The sequence below is a fragment of the Ambystoma mexicanum genome, chromosome 3p (assembly GCF_040938575.1).
Source record: "Ambystoma mexicanum isolate Mex_15411 chromosome 3p, UKY_AmexF1_1, whole genome shotgun sequence".
NCBI lineage: Eukaryota > Metazoa > Chordata > Amphibia > Caudata > Ambystomatidae > Ambystoma > Ambystoma mexicanum.
Genome location: NC_090925.1, coordinates 994,699,963 through 994,715,709, shown reverse-complemented (window position 1 = coordinate 994,715,709; position 15,747 = coordinate 994,699,963). Strand labels below are relative to the sequence as shown.

At 48.1% G+C, this 15,747-nt stretch overlaps 1 protein-coding gene across 2 annotated transcripts in view; it reads left to right on the top strand.

The window, feature by feature from the left end:
* Positions 1-15,495, top strand: part of DHX35 (DEAH-box helicase 35) — a 2,070,470-nt gene extending 2,054,975 nt beyond the window's left edge. For both annotated transcript variants that reach the window (XM_069652289.1, XM_069652288.1), the window contains 2 exons: positions 8,444-8,555; positions 14,674-15,495. In XM_069652289.1, the coding sequence (XP_069508390.1) occupies positions 8,444-8,555; positions 14,674-14,721 (160 nt within the window). In that variant the 3' untranslated portion in view covers positions 14,722-15,495. The remainder of the gene's footprint in view (positions 1-8,443; positions 8,556-14,673) is intronic.
* The last annotated feature ends 252 nt before the right edge of the window (positions 15,496-15,747 follow it).

The window sequence follows — 15,747 nt, the reverse complement described above, 5'->3', positions numbered from 1 at the left end:
GAACCTGGCAGAGGGATGTCCACGTTAACTGTTAATAAAAGGACATTTTAATGGAGAGGAGCGCGCCGCGAGGCAAAGCCGCACAGAGAAGGCCATCAGAAAAGGCCAGGCTCCTTCTCAGCAGCTCTCCGCTGCTCGATGTCGCATGATGTCGCGACGCGTCCGCTCCCAGAAGGTAAGGGTGAGAAGCACTGCCCCGTACATGCAACTCCCCACTGCATACTACCAGTTGCTGCCAGAAATGCACGCCGCCGCTTGCGCACCTTGCCCACTGTGCATCACTACTACTCGCCCACCCTGCACTGCCGTAATGCAAGGCTACGAGACAGATTTACCCACGGCCGCCGCTCCGACAAGGGTCGCGGCTCCTCCCACCCTGTGGCGGCTCAGCTCCAAGTATCCCTTGCCCCCATCATGCCTGCACAAGCTGTTGTCACCCTGCCCATACTGTCGGATACTAAATCTAGATTAACAAGGGGGGTCCTGGGAGTCCCTCTGCCAGACATTAGTCCTGGTTACGAGAGACTTACCCAGAGTCTTTAGCTCACTATCTTTCACAGAGAAGAAATATCCCAAACATATCAGTCTTTGTCCTGCCCTGGGGCAGTCCAGCACGGAAATGCTAGGCAATTCTCCTCTGAACAAGAGTACCAACAGAAACCCCAGACACGTGTTTCGGTCTGGTTACACCTCATCAGTAGGGTGGATCTGTGCCTCTCTAAGAATAGTGAGCAAGGGGTCCACGTCTGGATTCCCCTAGTAACTTAGGGTGAGACCCAGAGTTACTTGAATATGCAGATTAACAAGGGGGGTCCTGGGAGTCCCTCTGCCAGACATTAGTCCTGGTTACGAGAGACTTACCCAGAGTCTTTAGCTCACTATCTTTCACAGAGAAGAAATATCCCAAACATATCAGTCTTTGTCCTGCCCTGGGGCAGTCCAGCACCGAAATGCTAGGCAATTCTCCTCTGAACAAGAGTACCAACAGAAACCCCAGACACATGTTTCGGTCTGGTTGGACCTCATCAGTAGGGTGGATATGTGCCTCTCTAAGAATACCAGGACTAATGTCAATTTGCATATTTAAGTAACTTTGGGTCTCACCCTAAGTTACTAGGGGAATCCAGACGTGGACCCCTTGCTCACTATTCTTAGAGAGGCACAGCTCCTCCCTACTGATGAGGTCCAACCAGACCGAAACACGTGTCTGGGGATGCTGTTGGTACTCTTGTTCAGAGGAGAATTGCCTAGCATTTCGGTGCTGGACTGCCCCAGGGCAGGACAAAGTCTGATATTTTTGGGATATTTCTTCTCTGTGAAAGATAGTGAGCTAAAGACTCTGGGTAAGTCTCTCGTAACCAGGACTAATGTCTGGCAGAGAGACTCCCAGAACCCCCCCTTGTCAATTTGCATATTTAAGTAACTTTGGGTCTCACCCTAAGTTACTAGGGGAATCCAGACGTGGACCCCTTACTCACTATTCTTAGAGAGGCACAGCTCCTCCCTACTGATGAGGTCCAACCAGACCGAAACACGTGTCTGGGGATGCTGTTGGTACTCTTGTTTAGAGGAGAATTGCCTAGCATTTCGGTGCTGGACTGCCCCAGGGCAGGAAAAAGAATGATATGTTTGGGATATTTCTTCTCTGTGAAAGATAGTGAGCTAAAGACTCTGGGTAAGTCTCTCGTAACCAGGACTAATGTCTGGCAGAGAGACTCCCAGAACCCCCCCTTGTCAATTTGCATATTTAAGTAACTTTGGGTCTCACCCTAAGTTACTAGGGGAATCCAGACGTGGACCCCTTACTCACTATTCTTAGAGAGGCACAGCTCCTCCCTACTGATGAGGTCCAACCAGACCGAAACACGTGTCTGGGGATGCTGTTGGTACTCTTGTTTAGAGGAGAATTGCCTAGCATTTCGGTGCTGGACTGCCCCAGGGCAGGAAAAAGAATGATATGTTTGGGATATTTCTTCTCTGTGAAAGATAGTGAGCTAAAGACTCTGGGTAAGTCTCTCGTAACCAGGACTAATGTCTGGCAGAGAGACTCCCAGGACCCCCCTTGTCAATTTGCATATTTAAGTAACTTTGGGTCTCACCCTAAGTTACTAGGGAAATCCAGACGTGGACCCCTTGCTCACTATTCTTAGAGAGGCATAGCTCCTCCCTACTGATGAGGTCCAACCAGACCGAAACACGTGTCTGGGGATGCTGTTGGTACTCTTGTTCAGAGGAGAATTGCCTAGCATTTCGGTGCTGGACTGCCCCAGGGCAGGACAAAGACTGATATGTTTGGGATATTTCTTCTCTGTGAAAGATAGTGAGCTAAAGACTCTGGGTAAGTCTCTCGTAACCAGGACTAATGTCTGGCAGAGAGACTCCCAGGACCCCCCTTGTCAATTTGGATACTAAATCTATCCACCATGATGCACACCAGCGACTCGTTCGCTCCCTCGTCTCACATCAGGGTCCTGTCACGCTCACCTGCTCCTCCTCTTGTGACACGCCACTCGGTGCGTCTGGGCTGCCTTTACTCGCAAGACTTCATAAGGACTTCCAAATCAAAACACTGACACCCCCTGCTAGGCGCCACCCTGCAGCCAACGCCTGTACCTCGCACACTCTCTGGGACACTTTGCCTGCTCCTGATCTCAGCCTATATGCCCCTGCTACCTCTAATGCGCCCATGATTGTTGCTGTTCATGACGTTAGCCTATGTGCCCCTGCTTCCTCTACTGCGCCTACGATTGCTGCTGCTCATGATGTTAGCCTATGTGCCCCTGCTACCTCTATTGCGCACATGATTGCTGCTGCTCATGATGTTAGCCTATGTGCCCCTGCTACCTCTACTGCGCCTACGATTGCTGCTGCTCATGATGCGCTAGATATCCATGACCTCATCATACAGGACAACATTGACCTCCTTATGATCACTGAAACCTGGCTTAACGAGACATCAGGCCCAGCCCTTACCCTCGCCGTCCCAGAAGGATACACCATATTCAGACAAGACCGTCCCCACCTAAGAGGTGGCGGTGTTGCCCTAATTACTAAAGACTGTTTCAATGTCAGAAAGATTGACGGGGAGATTGGTAACAATTGTGACTACCTTCTACTCAAAATCAACCTCTCCCCTAATCACACCATTACCATCCACTTAGTCTACAGACCCCCAGGTCCCAGCACTGATTTCCATGATGCCCTGCTGCATGCTCTCTCAGATAACCTGAAAAAATCTTCCAAGGTCCTGCTCCTAGGCGATTTGAACCTCGGACTCAACGACCCCCAGGCCATTGCCCTGGCCAAAGCCCTTTCCACACTTGGGTTCGCCCATGTCATTTCAGGACCCACCCATGTCAAAGGTCACACTCTCGACTGGGCTAGCCACCACAACTGCTCTGTGCACCTCACCGTCAACACTCCCATCCCTTGGTCTGACCACCACTACTTACAGTTTGACCTCAATACCCTTACAGGTTCTCTCGGTCCTGTGATCCCACTCCCCGCTGCCCTCACCAGAAGCTCGCGCCAACTAACTGCAGAAAAGATCTCCCCCCTCCTAGAAGTGCCCTCATTGCAGCCTCCCTTCTCAAGGGACCCAGATATCGTCTCCACGGCCTTCAGAACCACTCTTGCCGTTGACACCATCGCCCCTCTTACCATGAGGAAAGCAAAGAAAGTTAAACACTCCAATATCTGGTTCTCTCAAGAGCTGCTGGAACTTCGCTCTAAGAAGAGACGTGCACACTCTGCATGGAAAACAAACCCCAATGAAAGATCAAAAAAGGCCTTCGATGCCATATCTAGGGAATACAGATCTAGCATCATCAAAGCCAAAGCAGCGTCCCTCAATACCAGGATATCCAACGCTAAATCAGAGACCAAATAAATCTTCAGCATCTTTCGGGAGCTGGAAAAGCCGTCATGCCCACCCCCTACTTTCTCGAAAGATGACAAATGGTGCACAAACATCCAATCTGCCATGCTCGACAAATTGAACACCCTTCACCTAAAAATCCTCGCCCATCAAAAGCATTCACTCTCCTTCTCACTGAGCCTCAAAATGACCCTCCTGAAACCATGCAAACTAAATCACCAACTCTTTTCGAATTCAAGGAAATGAGCGAAACTGAAGTCGCTGCCCTTCTCAAAACCATTAAACCCTCTAATTGTAAACGTGATGAGTGCCCAGCACAACTCATTAAAGACTGTGCCCCCACCTTAGTACCCTTTATCACAGCGTTCATTAACGCCTCCTTCCAATCCGGTCATGTCCCATCTGATCTCAAGGAAGCCTGGGTCCGCCCGCTCCTTAAAAAACCCTCCCTCGACCCACTGGTCCCAGGGAGCTACAGACCCATCACTACAGTCCCGTTCCTCCTAAATATTCTGGACAAAGCAGCCTACCTGCAAGTTCAGAAATACCTTGAGGACAACTGCCTTTTAGGTCTCTGACAGTCTGGTTTCCGTCCCCGCCACAGCACTGAAACGGCTCTCCTTGACCTTAAGAATCAAATGGATGACCTTAGAGATGCAGGCAAACCTGCGCTTCTCCTTCTCCTTGATTTATCGGCGGCGTTTGACCTGGTGGACCATAATACACTTGGTCACCACCTTGCCAAATCTGCCAACTTCTCCCCCAAAGCGTGTGAATGGATCACCTCATTCCTGCAAGATAGGGTTATGAAAGTCTTTTCCGACTCAGCCTGTGCCACACCGAGCCTTATCAAGTGCGGAGTTCCACAAGGGTCCTGCATTGCACCCACCTTGTACAACCTGTTTACCAGGCCATTGTTCAAATTGTTGGACGCCCTTGGCATCTCATATACTAATTATGCAGATGATACTCAGGTACTCATTCCCCTCTCGGGTGATTACCAGGCCGATAGCAACACCCTCAACTCAATCTACTCTAAGATCCAATCGTGGATGGCCCAGAACTGGCTATGCCTCAACAGCGAAAAAACAGAACTTCTGTTGATTGGATCCCCCTCCATCCTCAGCAAACTAGGCAATCAATACTCCACCTTCGCTGTTGACAATATTCCCATTGCCGTCTCCCAAACGATCAAAACACTTGGCATCTACCTTGACTCAGACCTGACCATGGATAGACAAATCGGTGCCATTGTCTCCTCATCGGCCTATTTCTCCAAACTTCTCAATGCAGTAAGACCTTTCCTTTCCCTGCCCAACTGCCTCACCATAGCTAGGGCAATCATCGGCTCATGACTTGATGACTGTAATGCCCTCCTGGCAGGGACCTCCAGCAAAAACATTGCCAAACTACAGGTGGTCCAGAACAATGCACTCAGGGCCGCCACTAGGATCTCCAGGAGTGACCACATCTCTACCACAAGAAGGCAAGTGCACTGGCTGCCAGTTAAAGAAAGGATAATCTTCAAAACCCTCTCACTTGCCCACAAGTGCCTCCATGACCTAGTTCCTCCCTACCTGGCCTCTAGAATTCAGAAACTCTCCTCTCAAAGGCCTACCAGAATGGCCTCCACCAACATGATCTCCACTCCCAAAAGCAAGAGAGTGCCCGCAGGTGCCAATAGCTTCCCGTCCATGGCCACCTCTTTCTGGAACTTCCTTCCCGCTCACCTCAGGATGATTGACTCCCATCTGGCCTTCCGTAAAGCCATTAAAACCAGACTATTCGTTTGATTTGTCAAGTGTAAGCCTTAGCCTATCTTTGCTTACTTAACATGCCTGTAACTAAGACTGTATCACTGTTTTACAATTAAGCTTTCTTTCATTGACTTGCAAGCGCCGCAATGCCCATGGGCTGTATGTTGCACTATACAAATACAAATAAATAAATAAAAATAAAATAAATAAAGATTGTTGAAGGAACTCTTTTGTTTGAACTTTATTTTGGAACCTGAGAGGCTCTCGAAAGAGAGATAACATAGCTATCCCGGGATGAAAGTCGTCACCCAAAGCCTATGGAAAAGCGACTGTTTATTTGTTTTGTTATTTAAATACGTCAGCTCCTCGAAGGCAAGAGACTTTCAAGGAAACAAGACTTGGCCATCAACGGTCCTGAGAGCTGCCATTAGAACTGCCGTCTCGTGATGGAAAAGCTTGAGACTGTACTCTGCTCCAAGATCCCTCCTTACCCCGTACTCAAAACATGGGGAAGGGAGACCCAGGCTACCGCATCCTGACATATTATTTGAGAACACTTCATTCTTTTCTTGAGAACTATCCCGCACCCTTTTTGTATCAGTTGTAAGGTTTGGCAATAGGTTTTTTTAGTATAGGCTCTTTTAGTTTGACATGACGCCACTTGGACTGCCTTATTTTCATTTGATGGTCGACGCTCCCATCTTAGATTTAGGTTTACTTTTGGCATTTTTCCACCCTGCCACCATTGTTCAATAAACACCCTTGAACTGGGGTCACTTGTGTCTGTCTTTACTGTTGCCACCATGAGTTCCTCACATATGGTGTCAAGATTGGGAGTTTCTCGCAAAGTACACAGAAATGTGGGCAGATGTTCTCGACTAGTGCAAATCATTTTAAAAAGCATGTAGGATTTATTTTTAAGCCCTGCATAATTGTTTTAATTGCACCAAATGTTTTTTGTTGGAAGGTTCAAAGGAGTATTTGAAATAGAAAAAATAAATCGGACTGGTTGAAACAATTATTGGAGAAACAGAGTGCCAAGGTCGCTGTGATATGGTGTGTGCTACATGTTGTGGTGGCAATCATTGCAATGCAGGAAGGACAAAGTGGCAGGTGCATCTTAGTCTCATGCCACCATGCTGTTTGATGGCAGCCTGCTCCTTGCGTTTGCCTCCTAGTCCCTGACATGTTAGAAGAAGCGTTAATGCTGGTGCGCTGCAGTATCCTGGCACCGGCATGCATGTATTGTCTTGAGATGATGCAATGGAGGCAGATGGGGTTTAGGTGCAGAACTCCCCTGACCCTCTGGTATCCTGTGCTTGTCTGCTGGGCATACTCAAATGAGTGTGGAGAAGGCGAGGTTTCCTATGAGCATGCCATCTACTTTCGCTCTCCTGTTGCTTCAGCACCGGGGTATCCTTCCACACTCACCTGTGGTGAGGCCGTATCATTTCAGGTCTCTAGGTGCCTATGCCATCTGGGTTGAGCGCTCGCTGCTGCGATCTGAGCGTGATCTGCAGGTCTCAGGTTCGAATCCGGGCAAGGCCAACTCAGCCTTTCACCCTTCCAAGGTGGATAAATGAGTACCAATTTCGGTTGGGTGATATTGTATGTAAATATGTACTTTGTAAAGCGCTTTGGATAAAGGCACTATATAAATAACACATCATTATCATTATTAATACTTAGTAACCGGACGCCTGAAAATTAAAATTAGTGATATGGGTGAACCATCAAAGAAAAATGAAAAAGACCCTGATTCCCCGCCTTTAGGTAGATTTGGAAAACACAAATCATGCGTGTTCTCCATTCACGCTCCACCTGATCTTCAGCTTGAAAACTCAATTAGGTAACCGTTCATTTACACCTTGCTTTACCCCTGCTATGCTCATCTTGAGCCTATGTCCAAGTGCAGTGCCCTCTTCTGAACTTTATTGCACTTTCGTAGAAGCCTTTAAACAAGACACCTTTTGAGTGTTTGACTTTTCTTGAATTGTTTCTTAACATTTGGACTTAGTTTGGCTCTTTTCATGGCCTATTAACCTAAGCTTTCCCATTTCACTTTGTTTTGGCATTGAGTCTTTTTTTAATCATCCTGCCTTACTCTGAACTTTTCCTGGACCTTTCCGATTTACCTCATGTTGCTTCATCAGCCTACATTTTCAGGCTATTGCTGCTAGAGTCCATCTCATGATGTCAATTTGCTGCGTCAAACCAAAGGAACCTCCTCTGACCCCTGTTAAAAGACAATGATGAGCTGCTCGCACAGTTCTGATGGCAATGAATCCATCTGCAATAAGCTTGTTTGACATCTTATTTTGTTAGGTTTTTTTTCACATGTTATTTTTTATGTGTATTGCTGTGATTTGGTTAAATGCTGCCACCATGCTTCCCGTTTTTGGACACCAGATACTGCCGGTTGAAGTGAGGATGATAAAATAACCAGCATCTATTTGTAGTTCAAGGTTTGTAGAACCTGAATATTTATATGCATGGAAGTGTCCATTATCTCTTATACATTTATTCTAAGTTCTGCACAATATCTTTTTTTAAATGAAATAGCGAAATATTTAGTTTGAAAGTGAACAGAATTTTTTTTAAATGTTATTGTATAATCCTATAATGCAGAACTAATTTAAAAATTGGACCAAATCCTTCCTAACAGTTGATAGTTCATTAATGATGTTTGCCGAATTGTTTATGGAAGTGCATTTACTTTCCTCCTTCTCAGTCTCACTTCCCCACAGTTACTTGACCAAAAACCTGTGGCATCCCTAGTTATTATGTCTTACCTCTTTGTCTCTTTTAGGGTTGTGTACAATGAGGTCGTACAGACGTCTCGATACTACATGAGAGATGTGACTGCCGTGGAATCCTCCTGGCTACTGGAGCTGGCCCCTCACTTCTACCAGCAGGGAACGGTATGACATAGACAAACCATACAGAGTTTGTCACAGAATATTGTACCAAATGTCAAGTTGCTGTCCATGCAAAACCTCCCAAACAGCGAGTTTCATGACGCTTTCTGTGGGCATTTGCAGTCATAATTTGAAAGAAAGGAATGAAAAGTACATTTCTACATGCTTAAAAAGAAACTGGAATTCCATTATGTAATTTCAGTTTTACATTAGCGGCGAATACACAGAAACACCTTCCACAGCTTCCACATTCAGAATGAAGAATCAATGAATTAGTGTGCAAATTTAAGGCAAAATCGTTATGTAATTGTTAGGCCTATCTTTCATTGTACAGTTAATATAGCACATTTACGCACAGGGGCACCTCAGTTATTTTGTTAGATTAAAAAATTTGAAAGTGAGGCAGGATGTCCAAAAGTGAACTGGCGATTGCTGACGCCATCCCCAACAATGTCCTTTCTGTTCGGGCACCCCCATCATTGCCAACAAGCACAACTATGGGGACTAGTGCCTTTGAGACTTTAACATTTGAGACATGGCGTCCTTGAATCTGAGCCACATCTTTTACAAAGAGGGGATCTTTCAGGAAAGAAACAATACAGGCGTGCAGGTGAATAATAGACCTGGTGTAGGAATTTAAAATTGATTAATCGGAACCGGCTGTTCGGGGACAGGTTACGGGTCTGCATGCATATGGTTTTCCACTGCTCTGTGGTTATCAATTTCCCCAGTGCCAACTCCCACCGGATTCTAAAGTTCTGACCCTTCAATTCCTTCTGTGTTCTGATCATCTTGTAGATGGCGGATACCAGTTTCCTAGTGGACAGCGAGGTAATGACATATTTAAGTATTGGGGAGGGTATAGGGGCTCGCAGGAACCTTTGCCATTTGGACTTGAGTACCTCCTTGTCGGAAATATAGCAGCATAGTCACCGCTGTCCATTCGCCCCTAGCTTTCAGGGTGTCCCATGTTATGAACTCCCCATTGTGTACAAGATCCCCTAGATTCAGGATCCCCAGCCTTTCAAAGTGAATCTGCAATACTTTTTCATGGGTAATGCAGACACTGCATACTTTAAATATGGGCACATTCAGGGAATAACAGGCACCTCTCCCATCAACCGGCCCACATGGTCCCAGGCTTTACAAGTGGTTTCCACTGGTTGGATCACGGATCATTCCAATTTCCCTGTGTATCCCCATAACAGTCCCTTCAAATCTTTCGGGTGAGTGATCACTTTTGCTTGGTGCGTATGTATGAGTTCTACCGTGGGGGACCACCACGATACAGAGTATTGAATCTGTTCAGCCAGAAAGTAAATATGTACATCTGGATATTCCAACCAACCATGTTCATAGGGAAGGACCAGGGTGTCGTAAGACACTGTTGCCTGTTTGCCCACCCAGGCAAGTTGCACCATCAGGCTCCTAAATCGGGTCCAGAAGCTTGCAGGAGGTCAGGTAAGTACATTATTAAATACATATGAGTTTCGGGAGGATCACCGTTTTGGCCAGAGATATACAAGCAGCTTGGGAGATAGGTAGAAGGATCCATGATCCCACTCTGTGCTCCAGTACCTTGAGTACCTTTGCATAGTTTTACCTGTATAGATCTCCCACAGATAGGGTCACTAGGATACCCAACTACCGAATGCCCTGTGGACACCATCTGAGGTCCTCTCCAATCTCTGATTGCTGGACTCCTGAAGTAAGAGGTAGTACCTCAGATTTAGACAGAGGTCCCCGAACATGTTTATTTCCTGTACCAAAGGTCATAAATTCTGCACAGAGTGTTTCACATACAGCAGTATGTCATCCGTGTACAGGGATATAATGGATAGGTGCGAATGAATCTTAATACCTCGATGGGAATGGTATTCTCGCATGCAACAGGCCAATGGTTTGACAGCCAGGGAAATAGAATTGGCAACAGGGGGCAGTCCTGATGCGTCCCCCGCGTTCGATACATATATTGGTAGGTGATACCATTAGTGTACACCGCCGCTCTGGGTGCAGTGTATAGCAGGCATACCCATTGTAAAAATGTCAGCCTGAAACCGGAGCGACAGAGGACCTCAAACAGAAAAGGCCATTCCAAAGAATCGAAGGCCTACTCTGCGTCCAGTGCAGCCACAGCAGTTGGAATTTCAGGATTGATATTTTGCTTAAGCATAAATAGTCGCCTCAGGTTATTTTGGGTAGACCATCTCAGGATCAAGCCCGCCTGGTCCGGGAGGACCAGTGCCTGCATGTGTAGGGTAGAAGTCGGTCAGCAAGTATTTTAGCTAAGATTTTGCTACCGGTGTTGATTAGGGACAGTGGTCTATACGAGGTACATTTTAGAGGGTCCTTGTCCGATTTAAGCAACACTGTCACTAGGGCCGTTCTGGTAGACTCAGGGAGGACAACCGAGAATCTAGCAGCATTGTACAATGTCCCGGAGGTATGGCAGCAGGAGTTCTACGTATGTCTTGTAAAATTCAGCCGTTATCCCATGTAGGCCGGGAGCCTTTCCGTTAGGGAGGAGAGGACTGCCTTGCGGATTTCCTCATCCATGAAGGGGGCATTCAAGCTCTCGCACTGAGTCGGGTCCAACCAACCTAGAGCTATTTCATCTAAATATTGCTCTCAGTGGTCGAAGTATACGAAAAGAAGTAGTGGAACTATGTTCCCTGCTGGCCTGCCCCACTCCCCACAAACCCTATCGCTGCACCCCCTACAACACAATCCAAACCCTCAAACAAACACTTCAAAGGGATTGTGTCCTCCGACGTATTCCACATCTTTGACAGTAATTACCACAGCTGTGCTGCTTCGGAAAACTTTTTCGGCGTAGGCGTCCTGCGTCGTCGACATCGATACGCTGTCCCTCGAGGGCCTCTGTCGATGGTCGACGTCACCGGATGTTATATCTAGGACACCCGACGCCCGTAGCCTCAGTTCTGTTTTTTCCACTAACGTGTTTGCTTTGGAATCTCGGCGCACCTCGGTTCTTCTAACTTGAAAATTCATGATGTCTTCATCTTCTTCGACCCCGAATTCGGGCTTCAAAAAGTGTCGGGACTGCGGTTCCAAAATGTCCATTACAGACCCGCACAACGTTTGCCTCTGGTGCCTCAGTGAAAGTCATGCCACCAACGATTGTGATCACTGCCAGTCCCTAACTTCGAAGGCCTTGCGGGAGCGGAAGAAGTTGTTGTCGGCAGGTAGGGTTTCTAAAACCCATTAGTTGAAGTGTACTGGTCTTTCGACCAACGATTCGAGGGGCAACTCTCCGCGTCGGCGTAAGTCCAGGGGCTCTCGGTCTTGGAGCGGGTCCCGCCATTCCTCTGCCTCTTCAAGGCATTCACGGAAGCGCCGTCACCGGTCGCCTTGCCTGTCCTCGTCGGAGGACTCCGCCAGACAGAGGATTTCTTGTCCCACGAAATACTCGTTGCTGGCCGAATGGGATGCATTCTGCCAGCAAATGATGGCGATTTTCAAATCGTAAGGCACTGTTCCGTCCACGCCTTCGAGGGAAGCCGGCAAGGAGCGAGCTAGAGCCACCACTCGCACGCCTTCGGGCTCGGGGGGTCGGCGCGATCATCGTGAACCGTCGAGGTCCCGATCAGACAAGGGTGATCGCCATAGCCGTGCCCGGTCCAGGTCCCGGTCCTCGACACCCTCAAGACCGTCGGAACCTGTGGGCCTTCTAAGAAGGCATCAGCGCCATTTTCCGTCGAGGGACTCTCTCAAGGCTCTGACTTCGAAGAAGTCGTTGACGTCATCGGCGCCACGGCCGTCGAAGGACACGCTCGGGGCTCCGGCCTCGAAGCCGTTGTCGAAGTCGTCGGCGCCACGGTCGACGCCTATTCCATCGGCGCCCTCCACGCCTTTTGAGGAGTATTTACCGGAGTTGCCCCGGAGGGCTGTGGAAGCTCTGAGAAAGGCTCTCAGCAAGTCTGTGAGGCCTGTGTTTGAGCCCTACTCTGTTGTTCCTCCCAGGGTGGATTTGTTCCAACCCTTGGAGTATATTTCAGAGGTGGAGGAAGGGTCTGATGAGGAGGGGGTTGTGCCTCCTGAGGTTCCTGATGACCTGTTGTCTGGTCATAGCCAACTGAAAGACCTTTGTCAATCCTTACATGACGCCAGTGGTCTTGATACCTCTCCGGAGGTTGAGTTTGGCAGGCCTGAGCCTGGTACACATGCTGAATCCTCGTATAGGCGTCTCATGTCGGAGGTGACTGAGTACTTGGGGTGGTCTGCTCCACCTGTTGATTTTCTGCAGGATGATCTGACGGATATCTTGGACCAAGGTCCACCCACTGACCTGGTGTGCCATTTCATATGGCGTTGCAAAGAAGGGTGGTGGTGGCTTGGACTGCTCTGGAGAGTCTCCCGGCAGTGAATAAATCGCTTCCGAAAAAATACCGTCCAGCCAGTGGTGACCCCTGCTACTTGTCCACGCACCATACTCTGGAGAGTTTGGTGGTGCAGGTGGCTACGGCCCCAGCAAAGCAGGCTGCGTACCCTACAATCCCTCCTCATAGGGACGACAAGCGCTTTGATGGTTGGGCGAAGAAGGTATTTTCTTCTGGGGGTATGGCTTTAAAGGCAGCCAACTCCGTTTGTGCCGTGGCAAGATTCACTCACACTCTGTGGAATTTTGTGTCGTTGGCGGCTGAGCATATTCCCGAAGGGGAGGAACGGGATGGTTTTCTAGCCCTCGTGCAGGATGGCAAGGATGCCATGTGTGAATCCGTTCAGTCGGGTCTGGACGTGGCAGACTGTGTCAGCCGGTCCATGGCTGCGAGCACCATGATGCGCAGGTTTGTGTGGTTGTGGAACTCGGGGTTTGCTTCCGGATGTGCAATCCTGGCTTCTCAACATGCCCTTTGCTGGTGTCCATCTTTTTGGCAGCAAGGCTGACGATACTTTGGTAGATCGAGAGGAGCTGCCATTCAAAGGGGCCACCGTAGGAGTACCAGAGGTGGAAAGCAAGGTACTCGAGGTGCCAAAGCCGCTCAGGCAGTTGCCTCTTTGCCCTCAGACACTGCCGCAGCCACGTCAGCCCAGTCATGAGGCCATGTACTTTGGTTCGCTGGTTGGTGGAAGACTGGCGCAGCATCTTGTAGAATGGCGTGCCATTACTTCAGTGTGTGGGTTCTGGGCTGCCAGTAGGATATACTGACCTTCCTCATCACCAATCTGCTTGTGGAGCTTAAATTCTAGTGAACAGTGTATGTATGTGGCCACCCCCGTGAATGTGAAGTATAGGAAGTGCAGTACATATGTATACCCCATCCCGCTATGTTAGTGACGGCCCCATCCTGTGTCAGGTGCGTTTCCTGCACACATATTTACTTTATGGTTCTTAACATAGTTTGTGATCAGACAGACTTTTTAACCTCTATTGCTATCGGGGCAGTGAATCAGGGTATGTGCGGCCAGCCTTGGACTGCCGGCACTGCAGGTTAATGGTCCATGGGAGCTTTACCTGGCATCCTCGTGTTGCCGGCAGGTCCCGACTCAGCCATTGTGTCCCTCTCAACCGTTGGCAAGGATCAGGCGGGTCCGTCGCTCAGCTGGGCCGACAGCGGTGCACCCACGCACAGCTAAAGTGTTGCGCCTCCGAAAGCAGGCATGCTCTCTGAGGCCGTCACAGGCAGTCTTGTCTTCCAGGTGTTCCGTGTCGCCGCACAGAGGGCAGCACTGAAACTGAAATTTCAGCGTGTCACTGCCCCAGCCTTCATAGTCATATGTTAAGTTTCAAGAAGGTTCGGAATCTCTAAAGGCAGGATGTTCAAAAAGGATTTTGTGCCTTTGCCGGAGCTGTCTCAGGCGGCAGCCATTTTCTAGCCTCGCAACAGACCCCCGACCCCCCCGCCCCCATCTCCCCATGAGAGCTGCGTTTTAATGTAGCTGGAAAGCAATGCACTTTTTTTCTCTTCATGTTAAATGGTAAAAGCTGGTGGTCTTTAACTTTTTTTGGATTTTGTTGTGTACTCTATGTTCAAGTGTTGAACATTTATGAAAAGTATAGCAAAGCTTGTGATGTTTAGTTCAGTGTATGTTAATGATGCAACAAATGTACATTTATTTTGCCTTTCGTTGTTTTAAATTTATTCCTTTCATCATACAGCATCTTTCGCGCAGTGCAAAAAGGGCCAAAGTGGACAACATCCTGTGACGTCGGTTCTGTCTGGAAGGGATTTTGCATCTTCTTCTCTCTGTACTCTCCTTATGCTGGTCGGTGTTCATCAGTATCAAGACGTACAGAAGGGTACAAGTCATCTGCAACCCATTGTGATGTCTGTTCTCCACCAATCTGATCCACCAACTCAGTTCTTTGTTGCTGCTCCTGGGCATTTGGGCGACATGTGCTGCGTGCATGAGCAGCAGATACAGAGACTGCACTGTGCAGTGCTTATAACAACAATATTCAGTGTCCCGCCGCCCACATCCCCATCCACTTTCACCCAGATAACAGATGTGGCTATAGGCTGGTGGCATCCTCGTTCTGGAAATGGGAAGAGGGAGAGGCAATGGCAGCAATAAAGCGTTATGATACTTCTGGACTGATCTGTACACTGTGACCATTTCTTCACAATGGGAACTCTCACCTCATTACATTCCTGAGGCTCAAATCCATATTGCTGAGGATCCAGTATATCTGACCAAAATAGCCCGTTTAGTGTTTTACAGTGTTTGGTTGTGTGGTCCAGTCCACATCTGCAGAATTTTTGGAGTGGTTTTCCATCGCAGGTGGAGGAAGAGTGGTTGTACAGCACAGAGAAACTGGCCTCTTCGTACTGTCCTAGGTGATCAAATGAAGTGCAACTGAAAAGAAGAAAGAATTGAATTGTATTTTCCATTCTGGCCATGCACTTTGTCTATCCAGCAACCACCTATTGTTACTTCACTCAGGACTGATTCATTAAAATAGTAATTTCTGTGAATTTCACCATTGGTTCTTAACAGATTAATGGCACATGAGTAGCACCGGATACATCCCTCAAGGAGCGATGTACGCATAATGAAGGATAGACCATGGATTGGGTTTACACATTTTCTTTATTCCTGTGCAAAACACAACAGCGTCTGCCACTTTACTTTTCTTCCTTTCTCTGCTGCTGCTGCCAGGAGTGGCTGCTTTTTCTTAAAGACACAGCAACCCCCCTCACTTACCTTAATACATAATCTCATATTTCTTCCA